The 22,738-nt window shown below is 38.3% G+C and overlaps 1 protein-coding gene across 2 annotated transcripts in view; it reads right to left on the minus strand.

The window, feature by feature from the left end:
* LOC121371433 (xanthine dehydrogenase/oxidase-like) overlaps positions 1-22,738 on the minus strand; it is a 50,049-nt gene that overhangs the window by 7,945 nt on the left and 19,366 nt on the right. For both annotated transcript variants that reach the window (XM_041497315.1, XM_041497314.1), the window contains exons 11-28: positions 22,572-22,648; positions 22,145-22,238; positions 21,346-21,458; positions 20,561-20,745; positions 20,078-20,237; positions 19,211-19,415; positions 16,781-16,962; positions 16,275-16,394; positions 14,712-14,933; positions 13,864-13,927; positions 13,094-13,163; positions 12,213-12,300; positions 11,790-11,876; positions 10,757-10,948; positions 8,540-8,685; positions 7,912-7,999; positions 1,173-1,268; positions 475-603 (exon numbers count right to left, since the gene is read on the minus strand). In XM_041497315.1, the coding sequence (XP_041353249.1) occupies positions 475-603; positions 1,173-1,268; positions 7,912-7,999; positions 8,540-8,685; positions 10,757-10,948; positions 11,790-11,876; positions 12,213-12,300; positions 13,094-13,163; positions 13,864-13,927; positions 14,712-14,933; positions 16,275-16,394; positions 16,781-16,962; positions 19,211-19,415; positions 20,078-20,237; positions 20,561-20,745; positions 21,346-21,458; positions 22,145-22,238; positions 22,572-22,648 (2,318 nt within the window). The remainder of the gene's footprint in view (positions 1-474; positions 604-1,172; positions 1,269-7,911; positions 8,000-8,539; positions 8,686-10,756; positions 10,949-11,789; positions 11,877-12,212; positions 12,301-13,093; positions 13,164-13,863; positions 13,928-14,711; positions 14,934-16,274; positions 16,395-16,780; positions 16,963-19,210; positions 19,416-20,077; positions 20,238-20,560; positions 20,746-21,345; positions 21,459-22,144; positions 22,239-22,571; positions 22,649-22,738) is intronic.

The following is a 22,738-nucleotide window of genomic DNA, read 5'->3' on the forward strand; positions in this document are numbered from 1 at the left end:
CCAGTCTGAGAGATGTAGTGGTTAAGACTGGTAGGTACTGGGTTCGCATCCCAGTACAGTCCCCCATGCAGAGAGATATTACACACTCAATGGGTAGGTTCAAGGCCACCACACTGACTTCTCTCTCACTTACCACCAACACACTAACCACTAACACACTAACCACCAACACACTAACCACCAACACACTAACCACTAACACACTAACCACCAACACACTAACCACTAACAGACCAGCCACTAATCCACTGTCCTGAATACACAGTCCACATAGCTGGTGTGTGTACCAAGGAAAGCATACTGGAATCTTTATTGGTTTATAAGCATAAACATAAGTATAAATAATACACCAACAGTGAACTGTGAAATTCATTTAGTTTAATATAATACAGGGACAAAAACTAATACTCTCCCGTTCACCCCAGCATGCTACTACTAAGCTAGGCGCAGAGCTTTATTCAATATATGGGTTACCTTCATAGCACCACCATTGAGGTCTGTAGCACTGCTGCCAGCTGTAGGGGATGCATTTGGAACCTTGTCTGTGCTGGTCTCATTAAGGAACACTTTGTCACGAGGAACCTTTAGTACCTGGCATGCAATCTGAAACACACACATTTATATATTAGATGTATGAGGATTAACCAATAATTCTGAATAATAAAATTGTTTCACCTATCATAAACTGATCTTAAAAGTAATACCTATATCGTGCCTTTTGATTATGTCAACGAGAGACCAAAATATGTCACAACATTTATATTTTATAATAAATGTAAGGAAGGTATGTTTTATTTAATCACGCACTCAACACATTTTGATTATCGTTATATGGCGTCGGAAATATGGTTAAGGACCATACAGATAATAAAAGGAAACGCACTTCCACCATACATATTATGCAGCATCCCACAGACAGGAAAGTACATATCATGAACGTTTTGGAGCACAGGCTGGAACGAAAAACAGTCCCATGAGACTACTGACAGGGGTCGATCTTAGACCGATCGTGCACCAGGTGAACGCTTTAAAACTAGACTACGTCCTGCACCTTAAATCCGCTGTAGTAATGATTGTCATCGTAATGAATCCTCACCGTACACATATACAACATTAACAAATTACAATGCAGAATGTTTATAATGATGACTTGATAATTCAGAGGACGATACCTGTATCATTTTTATATGCAGGCCTTGTCCCATTTCAATGCCTCCATGTGTCACGAGAACCGACCCATCCAGATAGATGTGGACCAGTGCACCACCCTAACAGTAAACAAAAGAACAATGGAGAACATTATTAACTACACAAATATAATAAAATGGAGAAAACTTGAGTGTTTTCTCTTTTATAGATACATTACCTGTCCTCAAACAAGTGCACCTCCCCCCCACGCAAGTGGTCTGGTCCGAACATCCCAACAGCCAATGGGATGGCCTAAATTCTTCTACTGCATACTGCTCTCTAGTTCCGGTCACATGACTGTAACTTCCTTCTTTTTCCCTGAGCACATCGCACGGAGAACAGGAAGCGGGGAGGCCCGGGCGGGATGAATCTTGAGGACAGGTAATGTATCTATAAAAGAGAAAACACTCAAGTTTTCTCCATTTCTATAGACATTACCTGTCCTCAAACAAGTGCAGCATTCAACAGATGGTGGTGGGTGCCGAGATCCGTAGATGCTTGTGAAAACTCCCCAACCGGAAACAGGCTGACTAGTGGAAGAATAAGGCCAACCTTGGTAAGCCCTCATCCTAGGGATGCCCGTCACAGACCAATGCAGGTGATGTTAGTAACAACAACCAGAATGGTGGCATCCGTCAGCAGTGGCAGGTACGGCTCCTAGAACACATGGACCAGGAGGCGGAAGCCACATCTCATGCTGGTTCTGACAGGGTGGGAAGACGTAGCCACCAGGGATGCAGGTGTTAGGTAACCCTCACGTATTGAAGTGTTATAGTTTTTCAATAACAAGCGACAACCTAATGAGGTGCATCCGTCAGAACATTGAACAAAACAAGACCCCCGAGTGTTTTTCTGTCTAGTACACCAAAGATCTGTTAGTCCAATAACGACAACCAATAACCACATGCAGTGCAGGGTAAAGGTTATCGAGACAAAAGTTCCGGCACCAGTACGTGAACTGTGCAAAAGAACAAAAGTCTAAGCAATCCTCATCTGTCGATTCGATGGACATCTCGGTATGCAGCCCAGAATCAGACAGACATCAACGGCGACGAGGACGGCTTGTATTCAACAGAGTCTGTGCAGCAACAACCGGACCCAGATGATGGAACCCCTCAACGTCTTCTGTGGAGACATCCCTCAGATAATAGTTGGCGAAGATGGAGTCCGTAGCCCAGAACCAACCAGTGATAATGTGCTGAATGGGTGTGTTGCAGTGCAGGGACATCGTGGCAGCCAAGGCACGGAGTTCATGCGGATTAGAAGCAGACGGAGCAGGTAAACCCTCCTTCTGATAGGCGGTCAGGATAGAAGACCGGATCCAGGTGGCCACCGTGTTCTTGGTAAGATCCCTCAACCGACTCTGGTTACAGGAAAGGAAAAGTCTTTTGCGATGTTGTCGAAAAAGATCTGGTCCTCTCGATGTACTGGTGCAGGGCTCTGACAGGGCACAACGCCAAGTCCTCAATGTCCGCCGGACCAACGATAGAGGAGAGGGCCTGCACAACATACGAACGAGGCGCTTGGTCTGGTAACTGATTCTTTGCAACAAAGTTCATGAGTAACCCCAAGTTGACTGCACGCCGATCTCGGTGAAAACGTACCAAGTCTACATCAAGAGCATGGAGTTCTGAGACACGGACAGCCGTGGCAAAACCGAGTAAAAACACCATCTTCCGCGTCAAGTCTTGCAGGGAAGAGGATTCGATCGGCTTATAAGGTGCGGTCGATAACGCTCGTAACACCAGATTCAGGTCCCATCTTGGTGGCCGAAACCGGTGTACTTGATCTTCAAGGCGAAACCCTTTGATCATCTTATGGATCTCAGGAATACCCGATAACTTCGTTCCAGTAGTGACATCACGAACAGTAGCGATGACCGAAACGTACCCAGCGATGGTAGACCCCTTCAATCGTAAAGTGGTCCGCAGATACAGCAAAAAACCCAGCAAGACGAGGTATTTGAATCGTCTGAGGGTTGAGTTTTTTTGCCGGACACACCATCGGTGAAGACAAAGCCATCTGACGTTGTAAGCCGCAGTAGTAGATGATCTGTGCGCTTTCAAAATGGCCGCCGTAGACTGTGAAGAAAAACCTTTCTTCCTCAAACTCTTGGAGATACAGTCCACGCGTGCAATTGGACAACTGCGGATGTGGATGGTATAGTCTTGACGTGGGATGCAGCAACAGATGATCCCAGTCTGGCAGCGATAAAGGATGTGGATCGGCAAGACGTATTAGATCTGGATACCACATCCTGGATGGCCACATCGGAGCAATGAGTAACAGGCGACAATGGTACAGCTGAAACCTCTGAAGCACCCTTGGAAGGAGGATTGGTGGAGGAAAAGCGTATGCGTCCATCAACAATGCGTCGAGATCCAGAGCTTCGGGATCTGGCACCGGAGACACGTAAACCCTCAGCTGATGGTTGAATCGTGTGGCGAAAGGATCTATGTTTGATGTGCAAAGTCTGTCGCACACCCATCGAAACGCTTCGGGATGGAGCATCCATTCCGTCAGATGTGGAGACAACGGCCGAGACAGTGTGTCGACTAGTACATTGGAAACCCCTGGAATATGGCGAGCCCGAAGTTACAACGGAATCTCGTCAACCAGCTTGTAGAGACGATAAGTCAACTGCAGCAGACTGCTGGAGTGGGTTCCGCCCCGACGGTTGATATAAGCCACTGCGGTGGTACTGTCTGTGGCTACCATGAGAGAGGCGCCTGACGGCATCTCTCGCCAATGAAGGATGACGTAACTGCCAACATCTCCAACAGGCTGATGTGTAGATCGGCTTCATCTGTAAACCACAGCCACCAACAGGGACTGGACTGCAAGGCGACTGGTAACCAGATCAGCAAATCTGCGTTATTATACTGAATGCATGGATTCAGAAACAGACTGGATACCGCGACCTCTAAGCGTCAAATGTTGCGCCCAACGTCAAAATTACTCTTGCAATGATACATCATGAAACAGTAATAGTGATTCAGGAATCAAGACATCGGAAACAGCGACCCCGTGATACAGGCAAGAGCCAAGACAGCGTAGCAACTCGCTACGCTACATGCCAGATATACCTGGAAGTGAAGCAACGCAAAACAACAACCGGCTAAAAATCCACGGTCGTCACACCACCCGGTGCGAAACAGCAGCAGAGACCATCTAGACAGCATCGGTCACGAACTCTGGCGGTAACAACAGTGAACGTCAGTGAGTTGATAAGCCGCAATGATCCCTGTACCACGCGATGGCAACTGGATAACTTCCGGAACCAGCGGAAGTAGCGACTGTCTTGCATCGCCACCGGATATAGAGAACGATCTGCCGAATGTCGCTGAACCTTCCTCGAACATCGGTGCACGGGATCTCAACACAAGTGACCGGACCAGTAGACTGTCTTCGTCACCAACCCGGAACGCTTGTAACGTCGAACCCCTTCACGGCAAAGAGACATATGTAGACCACAGGTCTGCCAAGATTACCGGCTTGTGCTGAAAGTCGAGAATGGATCGCTTCAGGCAAGTCGGTTGACGATAGTGTGCAATCGTAGTGCACATTGACGTCACGGAAGATATAAGGTAGACCAACATCAAAGTCGACGGCTGGAACAAGGCATATCCTCTGGCATCCTGCACATGAGGAGTTATGGTCGCCATGTACATGTACGCTGAACTGAAGCCATTGACAGGACGTGCCAAATCTAAGTTCCAGGAAGACGTCTGGTCCCGCCGGAAACAGCGTCATCCAAAGCCGGCGCCACACCGTTGAAGGATAGATCGAAGACGGGAGACAATCAGTCACAGCCATGTGGGTCACTGCGTCCGGATCTTCTATAACGGAAGGTGCCGACGCATCATCTGGAAAATCAGTCAGTACCCTGGCACAGGCACTTCGATCCAATGTACTGGCTGCAATCGGAAACACGGACCGTGGACGGTCCCGTCAGGAGCCGGTGTAAACCCTGAACGCCGAATCAGCTGCCGACTGGTGTGGACTCCTCTTTCGTCTGGTCCCGCCGGAAACAGCGTCATCCAAAGCCGGCGCCACACCGTTGAAGGATAGGTTGAAGCCGGGAGACAATCAGTCACAGCCATGTGGGCCACTGCGTCCGGATCTTCTATAACGGAAGGTGCCGACGCATCATCTGGAAATCAGTCAGTAACCTGGCACAGGCACTTCGATCCAATGTACTGGCTGCAATCAGAAACACGGACCGTGGACGGTCCCGTCAGGAGCCGGTGTAACCCTGGACGCTGCACCACTTCGATCGATCACGGGACCACTTCGATCGATCACGGGACGAGGGTACCGAACGGTGAGCCGATGACGCAGCAATCTTCCAGTTCGTTACAGGGCTCCGTCTGCTTGCTGGAACAACGATCCGCAAGGGCCGGTTACTGGTAGCCGTGTAAACCGACGGGGGCCTGTGGCAGCCAACGATCAAATGCCGACATCTGCCGGTGGAACCTCTGTGGCGATCATCGAAAAACGGACCCTTCTTGGCTGAAACAGGTGGATGGGCCAGCGGTGGTAGCATATCAGATATGACAGCCAGACAATCCCTCAGTGACAGGTGGTCCGCCGCATCCAGATCTTCCAGCACCGCAAGAACCGATACATCATCAGAAAGTCACGTAGCACCCGTGAACAAGCCAGTCGCTCTGGTCATGGCCCGATGGAGATACCGGAGAACCGGACCGTGGGCGGTCCCGCGGATGACCACATCGTCGTTGGATGTGGCAAGGACGGCAACATGTCGTAGACAGCCGCCAAGCAATCCCTCATAGGCATATGGTCCGCCGAGTCGGGTTCTTCAATGACAGATGCCGCAGGCGCTTCATCACCAAGTCTCGTAGAACTCGAGCACAGGTCAATCGATGTACCGTAATGGAAGACGCCGTAGATGGTCCCGTCTAGCCCTCGGAGGCCTTGGAAGCCACATCAATTGAAGGTTGGCGCTGACGATCTGTGGAACCCGTAGGGAGCCATACAGGTCATGTGGAACGGCTACGATCCCGGCTCCGATGCGCCGAAGAGGACTTCCCCGCCGAAGATCGGTGAGCCTTGGAATCCGTGGAGCGTCTATCTGAATGAACCGGCTTCTTAGAGGGCTGCGTAGAGACCGCAGGCCTGTCATCCGAAGTCTTAGGTATCGGTGGAGCTGAAGAAGCCGCACCCCCTGAAGAGGGGACTGGAACCGGACCTGACCCGAACCCGCCGGTTTGGGTAAGGTCGCCATTGACGCCATTGTTTCTTCCAGCATGGTCGGTAGAATTGAACGTAACACTTCCGCCACGGAGTCAGCAATCGAAGGCGAAGATTCCACCTTCTTGGTCCTCGCTGACACCACCTTCAGGTAAGCCACGAACTCGACATCAGACAAGCCCGCACAAAGGTCGCATCTAGAAGTGAGGCCACACGAACACGACAACCTGGACATAAGTCGTGTGGGTCGCCGCCGGCACTAACTTCTTGCAGCGTAACACGCTCGAACTAGTCGCCTGAACATTATCAGATATGATAATAGTAATTTTTCAATCTGTGAAAAGAAAGAAAAACCAACCATAACACAAATACAAAGTCGGTAAATAAAGACGCCATTTTGTAAATGGCGTCCGACACGACAACGGGCGATATAACAACATTTCATGTAATTAACACTTGGCAAGTCAAGCGAAATACGCGAAAGACATACGAAAGCTAACGAAAATTAAGGTGAAAAACATTTCACCCAAACACAAAGCCAGTCAACACAGACGCCATTTTGCAAATGGCGTCCGACACGACAACCGGCAAAATAAACAACATTTCATGTAATTAAACGCTTGGAAAGTCAAGCGAAATACGCGAAAAGAACATACGAAAGCTAATGAAAACGAAGGTGAAAAACATTTCACCCAAACACGAATACAAAACCAAAGGTCTTATAAAAAAGTTGACTCCAACAGAGCCAAGCAAAAGGACGTCCAGACCCTTTAGCGAAGAGAAAAAGAAGGAAGTTACAGTCATGTGACCGGAACTAGAGAGCAGTATGCAGTAGAAGAATTTAGGCCATCCCATTGGCTGTTGGGATGTTCGGACTAGACCACTTGCGTGGGGGGGAGGTGCACTTGTTTGACGACAGGTAATGTCTATAGAAATAAATACATTTTATACTGTGATTCCATTCAACAAAATAATATAGTATTAAACCAATGCAAGCAAAATACTGCCACTTTCAAATCTATGCCGCTAAGCAGTCCCTGACCTAGAACTTAAAACATAAGAAAAGAAAATTCTCCCTTTCCAATAAAAAGTGGCGAAGCTAGATAAAGACGGGTGTTTATTGTTTTCCAACTGTTTGTAGTAGCCCAAACCAGATATTACTTCCAAATAATTGTGTATGTACGGAAAAATATATATTACGAAGCAAAATGAAAAGTGACAGCTACAGACATCAGCACACGACAACAAACACATTGGACATACCGACATTGCTATTATAAACACAAAAATGTATTTAATATGTCATTTTAGTAGTTAAAAAAGCTCTGTTAGATGTAAACATTTTACAATGGGTCCAAACTCAGACCTGCTATGCAAGGCACATACGAAATAAGATTTACACAAAATGAAGGGTGCCATTTCACCAAACTGTGTAACATTTTTAATAAAAGTCTTAGATCATACTTTGAAATGTAATAACATAATAAGAAGAATATATATAAAATTTACCTGATTAAAAAAATTGGTAGTATATCCAAAGGCAATTCCATATAAGATGGGTATGAGCCCCAGACCACGCTTTACCCACCTGCTGTTCCTGAATTAAATACATTGTGTATCCATTAATATATCAGCCAGCTGTTTGTCAATATAGAGATGCAGATGGAAATGGTTTAGTAGTTAAATTACAGTTTAAATTATTTCGCTATACAGCTCTAGTAAATTTCACCCTTCCTAGGCAAAAATAGAGGACACAACATTAATGAAATTCATAACTTTGATAAACATCTATTGGCCTTTACACATGCGGGAGGTGGGGGTGGGGGTTTAAGAATAGCGAAATACATTAGTGTCACCATGTGCCAAGGAAGGTACACACACAATTTGGTTGGAATTGGTCATTCAGTTTTGCAAACAAGGTCAATGAAATAACAGTTCGATTGCATTTCTCTATACTATAGAAAACATTATCCCTCCTGGGAACAAACGGGATCCCAAATTGATAGCATTCACAAATTAAATAAACCATCTATTGATCGTTACATATATGAAGGTTAACTTTGTTACCTATGGGATATGATTTGGTTCAGTCCAACCATATAGTCAAGTCTCCCCTTAAATTACCATCTGTACTTACCTGTTGAACTCATCCACCACCTTTCTCCTTGATTCGTAATTAGATTTCTCTTGCACCTCTTGCCATACTCGTGTCAGGTTGCATCCTTCAATTGACTGTTTGTAGAATTTCATGCCATTTTCTTTGTACATGTTGAGTTCTCGAATCTGCAGAACACAATATGGACAGTAGTTATTCACATTGTTTGATTTTCACCATCTTTTTGGATCCAAATAATGTCATTTCATGGTCAAAAATGAAGCTCTGAATAGACAATTAAAACAAACCAAAATGTTAAGATTAGTTTATGAATTTTATATACAATGAAGATTTATCAATGTGCAAATATTACATGTTGCATTTACACACACACACACACACACACACACACACACACACACACACACACACACACACATATATATATATTTACAATCCGTTTGTAACCATATGAAATTTCGATAACGAATATATTAAGGAATCAGTACTAATCTAAGTCAATAGAGATACAGGGAAAATAATAAATTGATACATGTACATCTATAAAACACAGTGACGGACATGTTAAGAGCTTACGTATCGTTTCAGAAGTTTTTATGACAAAATATTTCATTCTCAATAGATGTGTATCTGCATGATAGAAATGCATGATAGAAATCATGTAGGTCATGTCATTTGTCTATCAAACTGATATCAATCCAATTAAAAGCACCCCTGTTGTAGGGCTCGAACTTAACGACGACAACTGAGATCCAAATCACCGTAAGGTAGGCAGGAAGCATTACTGATGGCATTTTTGTGCCACTGGATAAAAATGACTGCCGTCGGTAAAGCTCGTCAATGATGGCAAAATGTGTACACCTGATGTGCATTATCTGCCAGTATTTAACATTTGTACATTTGAATGATGTCTACATGCAGCCAAATAACCTTTCAGTCATGTTTATGTGCTGTAAAAGTAAATGTTTAAAACACTGGTGAGCCGAATCACCCGTGGCATATGAGGTTACAATTGCCATGGACAACAAATGTTAAAGTTTGAGTCCTGCTGTGGAAACCGTGTTAGTTCACTCAGTCCCCTAATCATTACAATGTAAGGGTAATACTAAGTCCAGTTACTTCACTGTTTCGATGCCCACATACAAAAAGAAAATATGCATGAGACCCTCCTAAACTGTCCAGCTAACTCGAGCACTGAACAGGCGTATGTGCAGGCGGAGCGTTTTGGAGGTCGAAACCCCATCCTGCTCAAGCAAATTGAATATATTTTTGGGGTTGCATGGCTCATACCCCCTATACATTTGCTCCACACAGCTTAGACCCCCTTGCTAAAATTCCTGCACAAGCGCCTGCTGGGTTGAAATTGTGGATGCATTTCAATGTATTTTCCCTCCTTATTTCAAACACTCTGTCCCTGGCACATACATCAGATCATGTGGGCTATATGTGCAGGTCACAGGTTACAATTTAATGGGGTTTTTGTTAGTGAGGTTAGTTGTTAGTGATAGGGAAGATGGTGTAATGTATTTAAACTCTGTATCTCTCCTCCATCGGCCTCGGTGGCATCGTGGCAGGCCATCGGTCTACAGGCTGGTAGGTACTGGGTTTGGATCCCAGTCGAGGCATGGGATTTTTAATCGAGATACCGACTCCAAACCCTGAGTGAGTGCTCCGCAAGGCTCAATGGGTAGGTGTAAACCACTTGCACCGACCAGTGATCCATAACTGGTTCAACAAAGGCCATGGTTTGTGCTATCCTGCCTGTGGGAAGCGCAAATAAAAGATCCCTTGCTGCTAATCGGAAGAGTAGCCCATGTAGTGGCGACAGCGGGTTTCCTCTTAGAATCTGTGTGGTCCTTAACCATATGTCTGACGCCATATAACCGTAAATAAAATGTGTTGAGTGCGTCGTTAAATAAAACATTTCTTTCTTTCTTTCTGTATCTCTCCAATGAGCTGTGGAACATATGTCAGGGTTAGATTTGGTGGATTCAAAGGTGAGGGAAGCAGGAGAACTGTCCTCTCTTAAATATATTAAAGCCCCTTGTATTTCAGCTATAGAAAAACAAATTTCATTGGTCTGCCCTTTTCATAAGTTGCTCCATGTGCCCTTTTCACCTAAGCTGCCCACCAAATATCCCTGGATCCAGCCCTATGAACCCAGCTTCTATCAGTCTTAAAACTGATCACTCTACCATGATGCCACTTAGGTCAGTCGCTACATATATGTAATCATACCTCTTTGTGTGGTTTTCCCAAGAAATCTGCAACATGGCTTATCCAAGTCTCTGCAATGAAATTAGACTGTGGTCCACCGAATCCCCGGAATGCTGTGTTTGTTGATATGTTTGTCTTGCAAAGGCGTCCAGTCACCTTCAGGTTTGGAATGTCATAAGAATTATCACAATGAGTAACAGCCCTCATTAACACCTGCAATTTAAAACAGTTATGATTAATAACTAATAAATAATAATAATAACTAATTAATACAAAAGAATTATAGAATATTTATATATAAGAAGATGATAATTGATAAAATTCATCTTTCAATAATTAAATTTCTGTTACATTCATTACAATTTAACGTCATCCCATTAGTTCAGCCATAGCAACGCCAGTTTGTTCATTTCTCAATGAAAGTATTATGTTTCAAAAACAAAAAACAAAAATTTAAAACATATATAATATATAATATAACCTTTTTTGTGTTATTATTAGTAAGTATATTAAAAATGTAATTATTTGGATTTTCGGTTATTTCTTTTACATCCATCAAACCAAATCATCTGCAAACTAAATCGATACATATTTTGCTTTGTTCATACACTAATGAACGTACGAGAAATAACAGACAATCCTTAATTAATGTAGATACAACCAGAAGCACAGTGTTCATAAACTAATAATGTTTACATGTATATTAAAAATTAAGAAATATATTTTCTTAGCAGTTTGACAATACTGTGCAACTTATGCACAAGACATGATTATGAATACATTGTTTAGCTTTGCTATATGTTTTATATATACACGTAATCGTAAGAGACATAAAATGGATATAAAATATTTTGCAATAAGCAACATCAACTCCTCCAGCTCACTACAAAAAATTATGTTCTTGGACTTTTCAAGCAGTTATGAGTAGAGCACTGGTTTCTCTCACATATTCTCTATTTGAAATCTCCTCAGTGGCAATAAGATCACTGCTGCATATCTTTGACAACCTGTTCTTGAAACCACATCGTATTTGTAGTTACGTTCTGTTACTTACTGACTGAGTTAGCTCCACAGCCCTTCCAGAATTCAAGTAGAAATGAACATCTAGAGAAAGAATCTTGCCCTCAGATGTGAATCCCACCTATTAAAACACCAGTTATGTGAAAGGTAACAATCGTAAAAGACAGTTTTATTCATTTAAACACAATGATGTTTTTATGACTACAAAACGTTCAGTGATTAGTGTTGGCTACAATTTGTCTGACCGCAAGATATGCTTGTAATATAAGTATATTTGATTGTGCGATATAATGTGTACCACTTTAGTAGTAAATGGTTCTGAAAAGCAATACAATGTAAAACATTAATAGCTAAATTACCATATAACCATTAAGCAGATTCGTTTGTATTTGTCATATAATCTTCAGTTTGTATAAATAATACACAACATGAAACGTAGCCTACATTTGTAGCTTACTTTGTATCTTCCAAGGAATGGATTTCTTGTTCCAGTAATAATCATATCTTCATCCCTATCCAAATCCGTACGTATTGGGCAGTTCAGTCTGGAAAAAAACAATCCTCAAAATGCATAGTATTCTGTGAAAAAAGTAAAGTTTGTTTTGTTTAACGACAACACTAGAGCACATTGATTAATCAATCATCGGCAATTGGATGTCAAACATTTGGTAATTCTGACTCAGTCAATAGAGGAAACCCGCTACATTTTCTTAATGCAGAAAGGGATCTTTTACATGCACTTTCCCATGGACAGCAAAGCACATACCACGGCCTTTGACTAGTTGTGGTGCACTGGTTGGTACGACGCAAGCACCTCAAGTGAGCGCTCAGCCGACTGAGCTAAGTCCTGCCCCCTACTATTCTGTGAAATAAGCATATTAAGGATACACTGAACTAACTAATTTTTACTTAATTTCCTCCACTCTTTTAATTTAGGTGTATGCCTACAAAGTGTCCATGCCCTGGTGTGTGACTTGTCATCACAGTGATATCAGCTAGCGACCACCTACCTTATGATTATAAACAAAAACAATTATACCACAATAAGAAAACTTAATGTTTATAATCCGTAAACATTTATCTATGAAATTCTAAATATATACTGACCAAATAGCACAATATGAACTCTGCAACAATATTAATGTGGTCCCAGAAGCAAGCTTCTGAATTTTCTGCAGTTCAATATCAAGCTGTACTGAACTTTGAAATGGTTGTTCAATTATTCGTAGGGAAGTAAAATACGTTGGCTGCATAAACATTTATCTTTCTAAAAGACCCTTGCGTTTCAGTTTAGAGTTGTGTAACCCACCATGTACAACTTACAAGAATTTAACTTACTTCACAGCTGCTACTGCTGCTGGCAAGGCAGTTGCTACTGGCCGTATCTCCTTTCCACCAAATCCTCCTCCTACACAAAAATCATCATACAGGTAGTTCTAGTCCTGCTAAAATTATGTTACACATTTTGAGAAAAATACCAGTTTGCCTAGTAGTGTCTTATCGAAAACTAATACGCTGCTATTGTTCAAAAGATTAATTCTCTGAAAAGCTGAATATCAATTTGAATCATAGAAAAAAAACTATATTGTGATGTAACTGTTATAGCTGACAGGTAACTCCACTGAAGAGGAACCTGATGCAAAACACAATTGCTCAATTACTAAACAGTTATCTCTCTTGTGTTGAATGACTATTGTGAGTGATATTACAGATATTATAGTCATAACGTTTTCAGTCTTATCATACAAATACACAAGCTATGCCAAAGACATTAATAAATTAATAACGAAATAGGTTTCACATTTCCGTGACTAATGCAATGTTAATATGACATGACTGATGTTTTGTGATATATACTACTCAGCTTTAGCTAGGGATGTCTGGCAAAAATATATGTCAATTAAAGTAACTGTATTTATTGTGTACGAGGGATGACTGCAATCATGCATTACTATGGTGGTGTATGGATCATCCAAACCGCAGTCTTATTGATCACAAGTTACACAAATTTAACATGTGCACAAATGATTTACCATGCCATACATCTAGTATATCCCTAGCGAAAGTTGATAGTATATTTCACTCAATACTGTATACAAAAAACTCACCAGTCCTCTTCACTTTTACAACAACACGATTAGCCTTAATACCCAAAGTTCTTGCTACATAAAGCTGAAATTATTAAAACATATATAACATATATAAACATATAAGAGATCAACCACAATGTAACTGTAAAGAATGGCACATTATCATTTTAGGCACTAAGCTCGCACATCAGTTAATCGACGTGGCAGGTAACCAAGACTACATTCCATTTCATAAAGCTTTGGTGTGAGATTTTCATGCGGTTAATATGACATTGTCAAATGCGACTTACTGATACTGATGCCTGCAATGTTTTGCCAGATAAGGTTTAAAGTCAACAAAAGCTATTATTTTGTGTACAGTTAACCTAGAATAAAGACATATCGCACTCCGTGTGAACATCTCCCTTGATCTGGTTTGCACAATTGTACATTTCAAACATCAGGGTCATAAATATAGCTTTCTGACATCTGGAATGAAGTCAGTAAGGTTTCCGTTCAACAACCACAAGTGACTGACTGCTTTCCTTGCCTACCCATTTATATTTATTAATTACAATTAGAAACATAATTGATATTTTTATTATAAAAGCTATGGCTGACCCCGGAGAGAAAAATATTGAGAGCAGTGATTAAGTACTTCCCAAACTTAGGTTACGTATATTGAGCAGTGGTATGTAATCCTTTTGTAGTACATGCGTAATATTGTTTTTATTTACATGATGAGAGGAACTAACAATCACATTTCCTGAACTAGTATCCTGGGAGTGATGCATGGGGAGCCAGAGATCATCAAGATTGATGACATCATGGTTGCTTAAAAAAAAACCTTCTGCATGACAAGAAGTGCATTCGCCTTGTATACATACCTGTAGATCACGGGGTACCTGTGTGCCTGAGTAAAGCTCCACACAGCCATCTTCATTATTTGGAATCACTCTGTGTGTAATCGTCTCCAGGTAAAAATGTTCCTGAGCACCTACTCGTACTTCCCCCTCAATCACGTGGTCGGACTTGGCGAAACCTGCCTCTGTGTCACCTCGTCCCATAGTATTTGACTCACCATCGAACGAGTTGTTTGAAATAGCCTCCTGTAGTAATTAATATGTATAAAATGTTTGGTATACTGCTAAACGTTGTTTACTACAGTGATTATGTTCGTGTGTGCATCAATAGAATTTCAACAATCTAATTTTTTTTATTTTGTCTTTTAATCAATGAACTGGCAAATATAAAATTAGTTTTATTTATCATCTACAAGAAATACCTGTATTGTCAAATGTAATATATAGAGGATATTTCATGTTTTTTTTGTCAAATACGATTTATATATCATTGAATGAAGTTTGCAATGATTGCAAACTTCACGAGATGAGATATAAATCATATTTGACAAAAAACATGACATTTTCTATTTATTATGTAACTTTTGGCAATTTACCTTTATTTTTAAAATGTCAGCAGCAAAATAGTTCTGGCTTTCTTACAGTGAAGATAACACTTTCTACAGTGACAATAACACCTTTTAAAGTGAAATAGTGACATTTTCACTGAGTGACTGCTAACACTTTTATTTCACTGATATTTTAAGATATTTCACTAAATGTTTTATAATAAATCTGAGTTCCTATACACTCAACCTCATGTGATTTATGGTATCATATGGAAATATCCAATATAATGTTAGATATTGATTCTGAAGATGCCTCGTTGACTGATCTGTGGTTATGACCTATATGCCAAATTCACCTGTCCACTACTAATTAAAAATACTAACACTAATTGAAAGTTGAACAGCTACAAAATTGTAATTGTTGTAACCAGATCCACATTTGACACCATCTACAGGTGAGGTTTGTTCAGTAAAGAGATATTTCACCTAACATCTTAATCTGGTTTAATTAAAATATTTTAAATGTTGACCTTGTTGTTTTGACCTTATTGTGTTCAAACAAATATTTAATGATACCTTTTATCAACATTTGCGAAATGTGTAGTAAACTAGTAACAAACCCCACCAATATATTAACTGTATATGTAACATAAATCTGAAAAATCTACTAGTAACTTTTAGTTGGAATGCAATGTGTTAAGTATTTCATTAAACATAGAGGATATGTAAGAAAACGAATACTACACTCATGTGCATTAGATATTATTTATCTTAAACTTATTGCATAAAACAGTATTCAGGCAGGTTACATTCGCTTGTTAGATACATTTTGAAACAACTATTAAGATAAATGTATCTAATGTTCACTCATGCAGAATTATCTTTAAGTGACCTACTTCAACAGAAGTTGAACGAATTAATATTTAACGACACCCCAGCACAAAAATATTCAATGGCTGCCAAACATCGTTTAGTATATGAATAGGATTAAATTAAAAATAAAACTTCACTCAATAAGAATTACTTGTAAGTGACCTACCTCAATAGTTATGATGGGTTTCATTTCTTGATACTCAACGTTGACCCTTTTCGCCGCCTTCTGTGCATTCTCTTTTGTGTCAGCCACGATACAACCAATAATTTGTCCATGACAATAAACCTATTAACACAAATACTATATATAAGCCCATGATCTCATCTCATATACTAATCTAATATGCTGACTTCCTAAACAAGTATGGTTTTGTTTGATATACTAACGCACATTGATTAATTAACTATTGGCTAAATTTGTTTTTAAAATATGAAACATAGTCGTCACAGAAAACCGACTACATTTTCCATTAGTGGTACTGGAAAGAGATCATGTATACTTTTCCACAGACAGGATTGAACTTACCACGACCAGTTGTGAGGCCCTGGTGGGACAGAAAAACCCAATGGGTCACCTGTGATGGCTTAGTCCTATATATCAAGCACCTCAGGCAATACTTCTATCAATGAAATTGACAATCCTGCCCACAAAGAATTTAATGAATTTAATACCTCGTTGCTTGCAAAGATTTCCTCTTCTTCCTTTGGCCACACTCCAAATGAGTTTTTTCCAGGAACATCTTTGTAACAAACATAATCCTTCACCCCTTGCATTTGTAAGGCATCATTTGTATCAACCCTAAGAATCTTGGCCCGAGCTTTGGTGCTCAATACAAATGCTATGTTCAGTTCACCTACAAGAACAAAGCTAGAAAATCTAATTCTAGCAACATAAAATTCTGGACTTCTGTATTTTTTTTATCTTCTAGAGAGAAATGGCAGTAGAGTATTTTGAAGAACTGAAAGCAAGGCAAATATAAATGCATTTTTGATATGACAATCGGTTTTATTGTGTACAATAATTACTAAAATAGTAAAAGCTGTACATCAAAATGATAGTTTATTCTTGTGTACAATAATTACTAAAATAGTAAAAGCTGTACATCAAAATGATAGTTTATTCTTGTGTACAATAATTACTAAAATAGTAAAAGCTGTACATCAAAATGATAGTTTATTCTTGTGTACAATAATTACTAAAATAGTAAAAGCTGTACATCAAAATGATAGTTTATTCTTGTGTACAATAATTACTAAAATAGTAAAAGCTGTACATCAAAATGATAGTTTATTCTTGTGTACAATAATTACTAAAATAGTAAAAGCTGTACATCAAAATGATAGTTTATTCTTGTGTACAATAATTACTAAAATAGTAAAAGCTGTACATCAAAATGATAGTTTATTCTTGTGTACAATAATTACTAAAATAGTAAAAGCTGTACATCAAAATGATAGTTTATTCTTGTGTACAATAATTACTAAAATAGTAAAAGCTGTACATCAAAATGATAGTTTATTCTTGTGTACAATAATTACTAAAATAGTAAAAGCTGTACATCAAAATGATAGTTTATTCTTGTGTACAATAATTACTAAAATAGTAAAAGCTGTACATCAAAATGATAGTTTATTCTTGTGTACAATAATTACTAAAATAGTAAAAGCTGTACATCAAAATGATAGTTTATTCTTGTGTACAATAATTACTAAAATAGTAAAAGCTGTACATCAAAATGATAGTTTATTCTTGTGTACAATAATTACTAAAATAGTAAAAGCTGTACATCAAAATGATAGTTTATTCTTGTGTACAATAATTACTAAAATAGTAAAAGCTGTACATCAAAATGATAGTTTATTCTTGTGTACAATAATTACTAAAATAGTAAAAGCTGTACATCAAAATGATAGTTTATTCTTGTGTACAATAATTACTAAAATAGTAAAAGCTGTACATCAAAATGATAGTTTATTCTTGTGTACAATAATTACTAAAATAGTAAAAGCTGTACATCAAAATGATAGTTTATTCTTGTGTACAATAATTACTAAAATAGTAAAAGCTGTACATCAAAATGATAGTTTATTCTTGTGTACAATAATTACTAAAATAGTAAAAGCTGTACATCAAAATGATAGTTTATTCTTGTGTACAATAATTACTAAAATAGTAAAAGCTGTACATCAAAATGATAGTTTATTCTTGTGTACAATAATTACTAAAATAGTAAAAGCTGTACATCAAAATGATAGTTTATTCTTGTGTACAATAATTACTAAAATAGTAAAAGCTGTACATCAAAATGATAGTTTATTCTTGTGTACAATAATTACTAAAATAGTAAAAGCTGTACATCAAAATGATAGTTTATTCTTGTGTACAATAATTACTAAAATAGTAAAAGCTGTACATCAAAATGATAGTTTATTCTTGTGTACAATAATTACTAAAATAGTAAAAGCTGTACATCAAAATGATAGTTTATTCTTGTGTACAATAATTACTAAAATAGTAAAAGCTGTACATCAAAATGATAGTTTATTCTTGTGTACAATAATTACTAAAATAGTAAAAGCTGTACATCAAAATGATAGTTTATTCTTGTTAAAAGAAGAACAAGGAAGTAAGGAAGGAAGGAAATGCTTGATTTAACGACGCACTCAACACATTTTCTTTACGGTTATATGGCGTCAGAGATATGGTTAAGGACCACACAGATATTGAGAATGGAAATCCGCTGTCGCCACTTCATGTAGCTATATTTATTGATGTTCAACAAAACAAAAATAGTTCAGTCCTAATATCTGGCCTCTTGCTACTAGAGCTATTTCACACTAGAACAATTATATGCAGTCATCTTAAAGTTTGTTTTGTTTAACGACACCACCAGACCACAGTGATGATGAATGATTGGATATTGGATGTCAGATGTTTAATAATTATGCCAATAAACATCAGTAATAAATTTCTAGTATCACAAACATTTTCAGACATAGTGCGAATACTTAGTAGAAGTGGCCTCATAACAGGCTGTGCTGTATACACATAAAAAATGCCAATTATCAACACAAAGTAATGGAGACCAGTTAGTGACGAACCTTGTAGTTTTTTCATGTCGTCAACGTACACTGCTTCTCCAGTTGTTTGTTGTTGTGCAGAATTGTGAGCGACAGGATGACCAACGATATCTACTGGAGATTCTTTAGTGTGCTCCTCAAACACTTGTATTCCCTTTGTACATGCTCTTGGACCGAGAGAAACGATGCTTTTCTCAGGTGACAACACCTCAGTTATTATCCCTTCCTAGAAATTATAATTTGAAAAGGCCTGATTTTGGTTTTATTTACTTACTTTGTCTTTTCCACTCTCCATTTTGTAATCATCAACAGTTAGTGAACACAATATGTATTGATGCAATGTTGATGAAAATGTTTTTCATAATCAAACCTGTATATCTGTACAATTTTAAGGCATTAAAAATAACATTTTGTCATATTGTTTCATCACTATGAATAGAATGATGAAATACAAAGGTCGTTACAAAACGTTCCAGATAAGCTTGTTAATATATTAATAAACAGGCATCAAAATAAGTCGAGAACAGTTGTTCAGGTTACCAGGTTACCACATGTCAAGAACGTTGGGAACAATACTTCGTTCTCCACAGTCTTTTGAACAAAAACACCACTACCTAAATTTTTTATTCATTGTGTGCAATAAGAACAGTAATATGAATGAATACCAACGTATCATGTAGAATGAATGATAATTGAAATTGTAAACTTCATAAGTGCATTGTAACCTATGGGTTACTAGGCCCAGTACATGGGTAGTTACCAAGAACTGTGCTTATTTCGATGTTTGATTAAATAATATTATTCTGAAACATACACTTATATTTAACGAAAATTAATACTGAAGGTTTATAAAATGACATTTCAGAATAGTCAGTAAATAGTCAATACCTGGATAAGTTTTGTCTTGACAGTGATGAAAAACTTAAAGAAGAAGCTTGTTGTCAATGTTTTACGAAACTCCGCCATTCCACCAGGAGCACCAGGGGAAAGTGGCAAGTCTGCTGCCAACTCATTACATGCCTTGCCAAGCATTGACTCATCCCAGTGACTAGAAATATGTCTTAAGCTTTAATTATCAATATATATTTTTTCGATTCTTTATTGTATGCAAGGCTATAAGACAATATAATAATATTAACTTTCTGGCACCCGTTGTTCAATGATTTAGCCACTGTTTTAGACAAAACCTGCTGGAAACTTTATCTTTCAAATATTGAAACTATAATCTTATTATTTTGATGTAATGGAAATTATTACTATTAAGTTCAAAATAGATACTAGTACTCATATTCGTTATTTTATATGAAGATGCCTAACAATTAATAATGCTGACCAATACTTGCATCAATCAACACCACAATAAAAACATACCTTCCAACAAGAGCTGTCATTGTTTTGAGTGCCATGACAGTTGTGGGTGCCATGCCGCCATAGGCACAGGAGATGTTCTCAATCACATCTGTTCCCTTCTGAAACTGCACGTCCAAACCAGCACTAACAATAGATATGTCATCATCCTTTCTGTTGGCTACTTTATAGCCATAAAAGTGTTCTTGCTGAAAGGGAGAAAATATAGAATCCAAATAGTAAGACTATTTGGTATTTTAAAGTCATAGTTATGAACATCTAAAATATAATATTAATAAACTAGATGTTTTATACTTTGGGATAAAAATATCAAAATCCCGTTAGGCGTATACACATCAGGTTTGCTTCTTTCAAATGCCATAAAAAAATAATTTAAATTATATAGCATTTCGAAAATGGTCCTGAAAGGATAGTTATATGGATTTAACCAGAGATCCTGATATGACTTGGATATCATCAACATTTATATTAATATATACATATTATCCATCAAACACATTTGGGATGAATTGTCTGCAGATTCAGAGTTTGTACTGCTAAATTAAAATATATACTTCACGTAGTTTATTATTATTGTAAAATGTCTCATGAAATTGCTGCAATAATCATATACATCGTCGGGCATTCCGTAAGAATCACAAACATTATTTCATTTAGATAATTTTGGGATTCTGTCTCATAATCTAAAGCTGCCTACCCTGCGCGATAGTATTTTGAACACCTGTCCTAAAAATACTGTAAATGCTATCAGACAACGTCTTTAAAATGCTGTAAGACATTTCATGTACCTCATTACTACATGGAACTTTCACTGATATCAAGATTTCTTCTGGATTCAAATCTGTTTTCCTATACCCTTTCAAGAATGTATGATCCATTTTCACATACCTGGGCTTGTCCTCTAAAATAATATGAATTCATAATAGAATCCTGAACTACATATACAACAAGTAAAGATAAACATGCTGTATATATGTGTTTTGCATTACTATTAATATATTTAAATGTAGTACAGTGCAAACCTACTCTGAACAATAACATTTATCTATAAATTGATTACATGGCAAATTATATGGTTCAGTGTCATATTAAGTAAGGACACATTTACTGTACTCCCTGTTATACAGATTTCTTGGAGACACATACATTTACTGTACTCCCTGTTATACAGATTTCTTGGAGACACATACATTTACTGTACTCCCTGTTATACAGATTTCTTGGAGACACATACATTTACCGTACTCCCTGTTATACAGATTTCTTGGAGACACATACATTTACCGTACTCCCTGTTATACAGTTTTCTTGGAGACACATACATTTACTGTACTCCCTGTTATACAGATTTCTTGGAGACACATACATTTTGGTGAATATTTATGTAGAACAAAACTCAAGTTCCAACTATCTGCTTATTTATTTATTTTTACTCTGTGAGGTAAAGCAAAATCATTTAAATTTTACATACAGAAAATACATTTTAATTTAAATGCAAATTAGTCGAATGTAATAACAGTCATACTCTAGTTCGTTTCGAGAACAATATCATTATATATGTCATTAAACAACACATCAAAATCGTACCCTTTGACATCACATACAGTTCAGCTCCAGCTGCCATTAGTAAAGGAATCAGATCAGAAATTGGGCTGGCAGTCATTATGTTTCCACCTATTGCCTGAAATGATAACATTAATGTTAACTTTATAACATGAGATTTGTCAACAAAGGATTCGTCCAATAGAGTTATCTTTAGGTTATACTGTTGGGCATTTAAAGACATTCCATCCCAGGATTAAATACAATGGTTCCCATTTTAAAGTTATTTGCCACTATATATGCACAGCGAGACTATAATGGTCATACACAATATTCAAATGTATTTGTTAACTACAAAAATTTATTTAAATTATTTTAATGCAATTCTGTGAATGCTGGAAAGTAATTGATTTTAAGGTGAGAGTCATACTGTAAAATTGTATGTGTGTAGCAAAAGCCAAAAACTACTTACTGCAACATTTCGGATCTGGTGACTGCCAAACCACTGTAGCATGTCCAAGAAAGCAGCAAATATACGAGTTTTCCATTCTACGAAATAAATATGTATTGCTGTAGAATGTTTATCCAATAAATAAACTTTGAAAAGTTACAAATGCAATGGTTTAGCCATATAATATT

The sequence above is a fragment of the Gigantopelta aegis genome, chromosome 4 (genome assembly GCF_016097555.1).
Source record: "Gigantopelta aegis isolate Gae_Host chromosome 4, Gae_host_genome, whole genome shotgun sequence".
Classification (NCBI taxonomy): domain Eukaryota; kingdom Metazoa; phylum Mollusca; class Gastropoda; order Neomphalida; family Peltospiridae; genus Gigantopelta; species Gigantopelta aegis.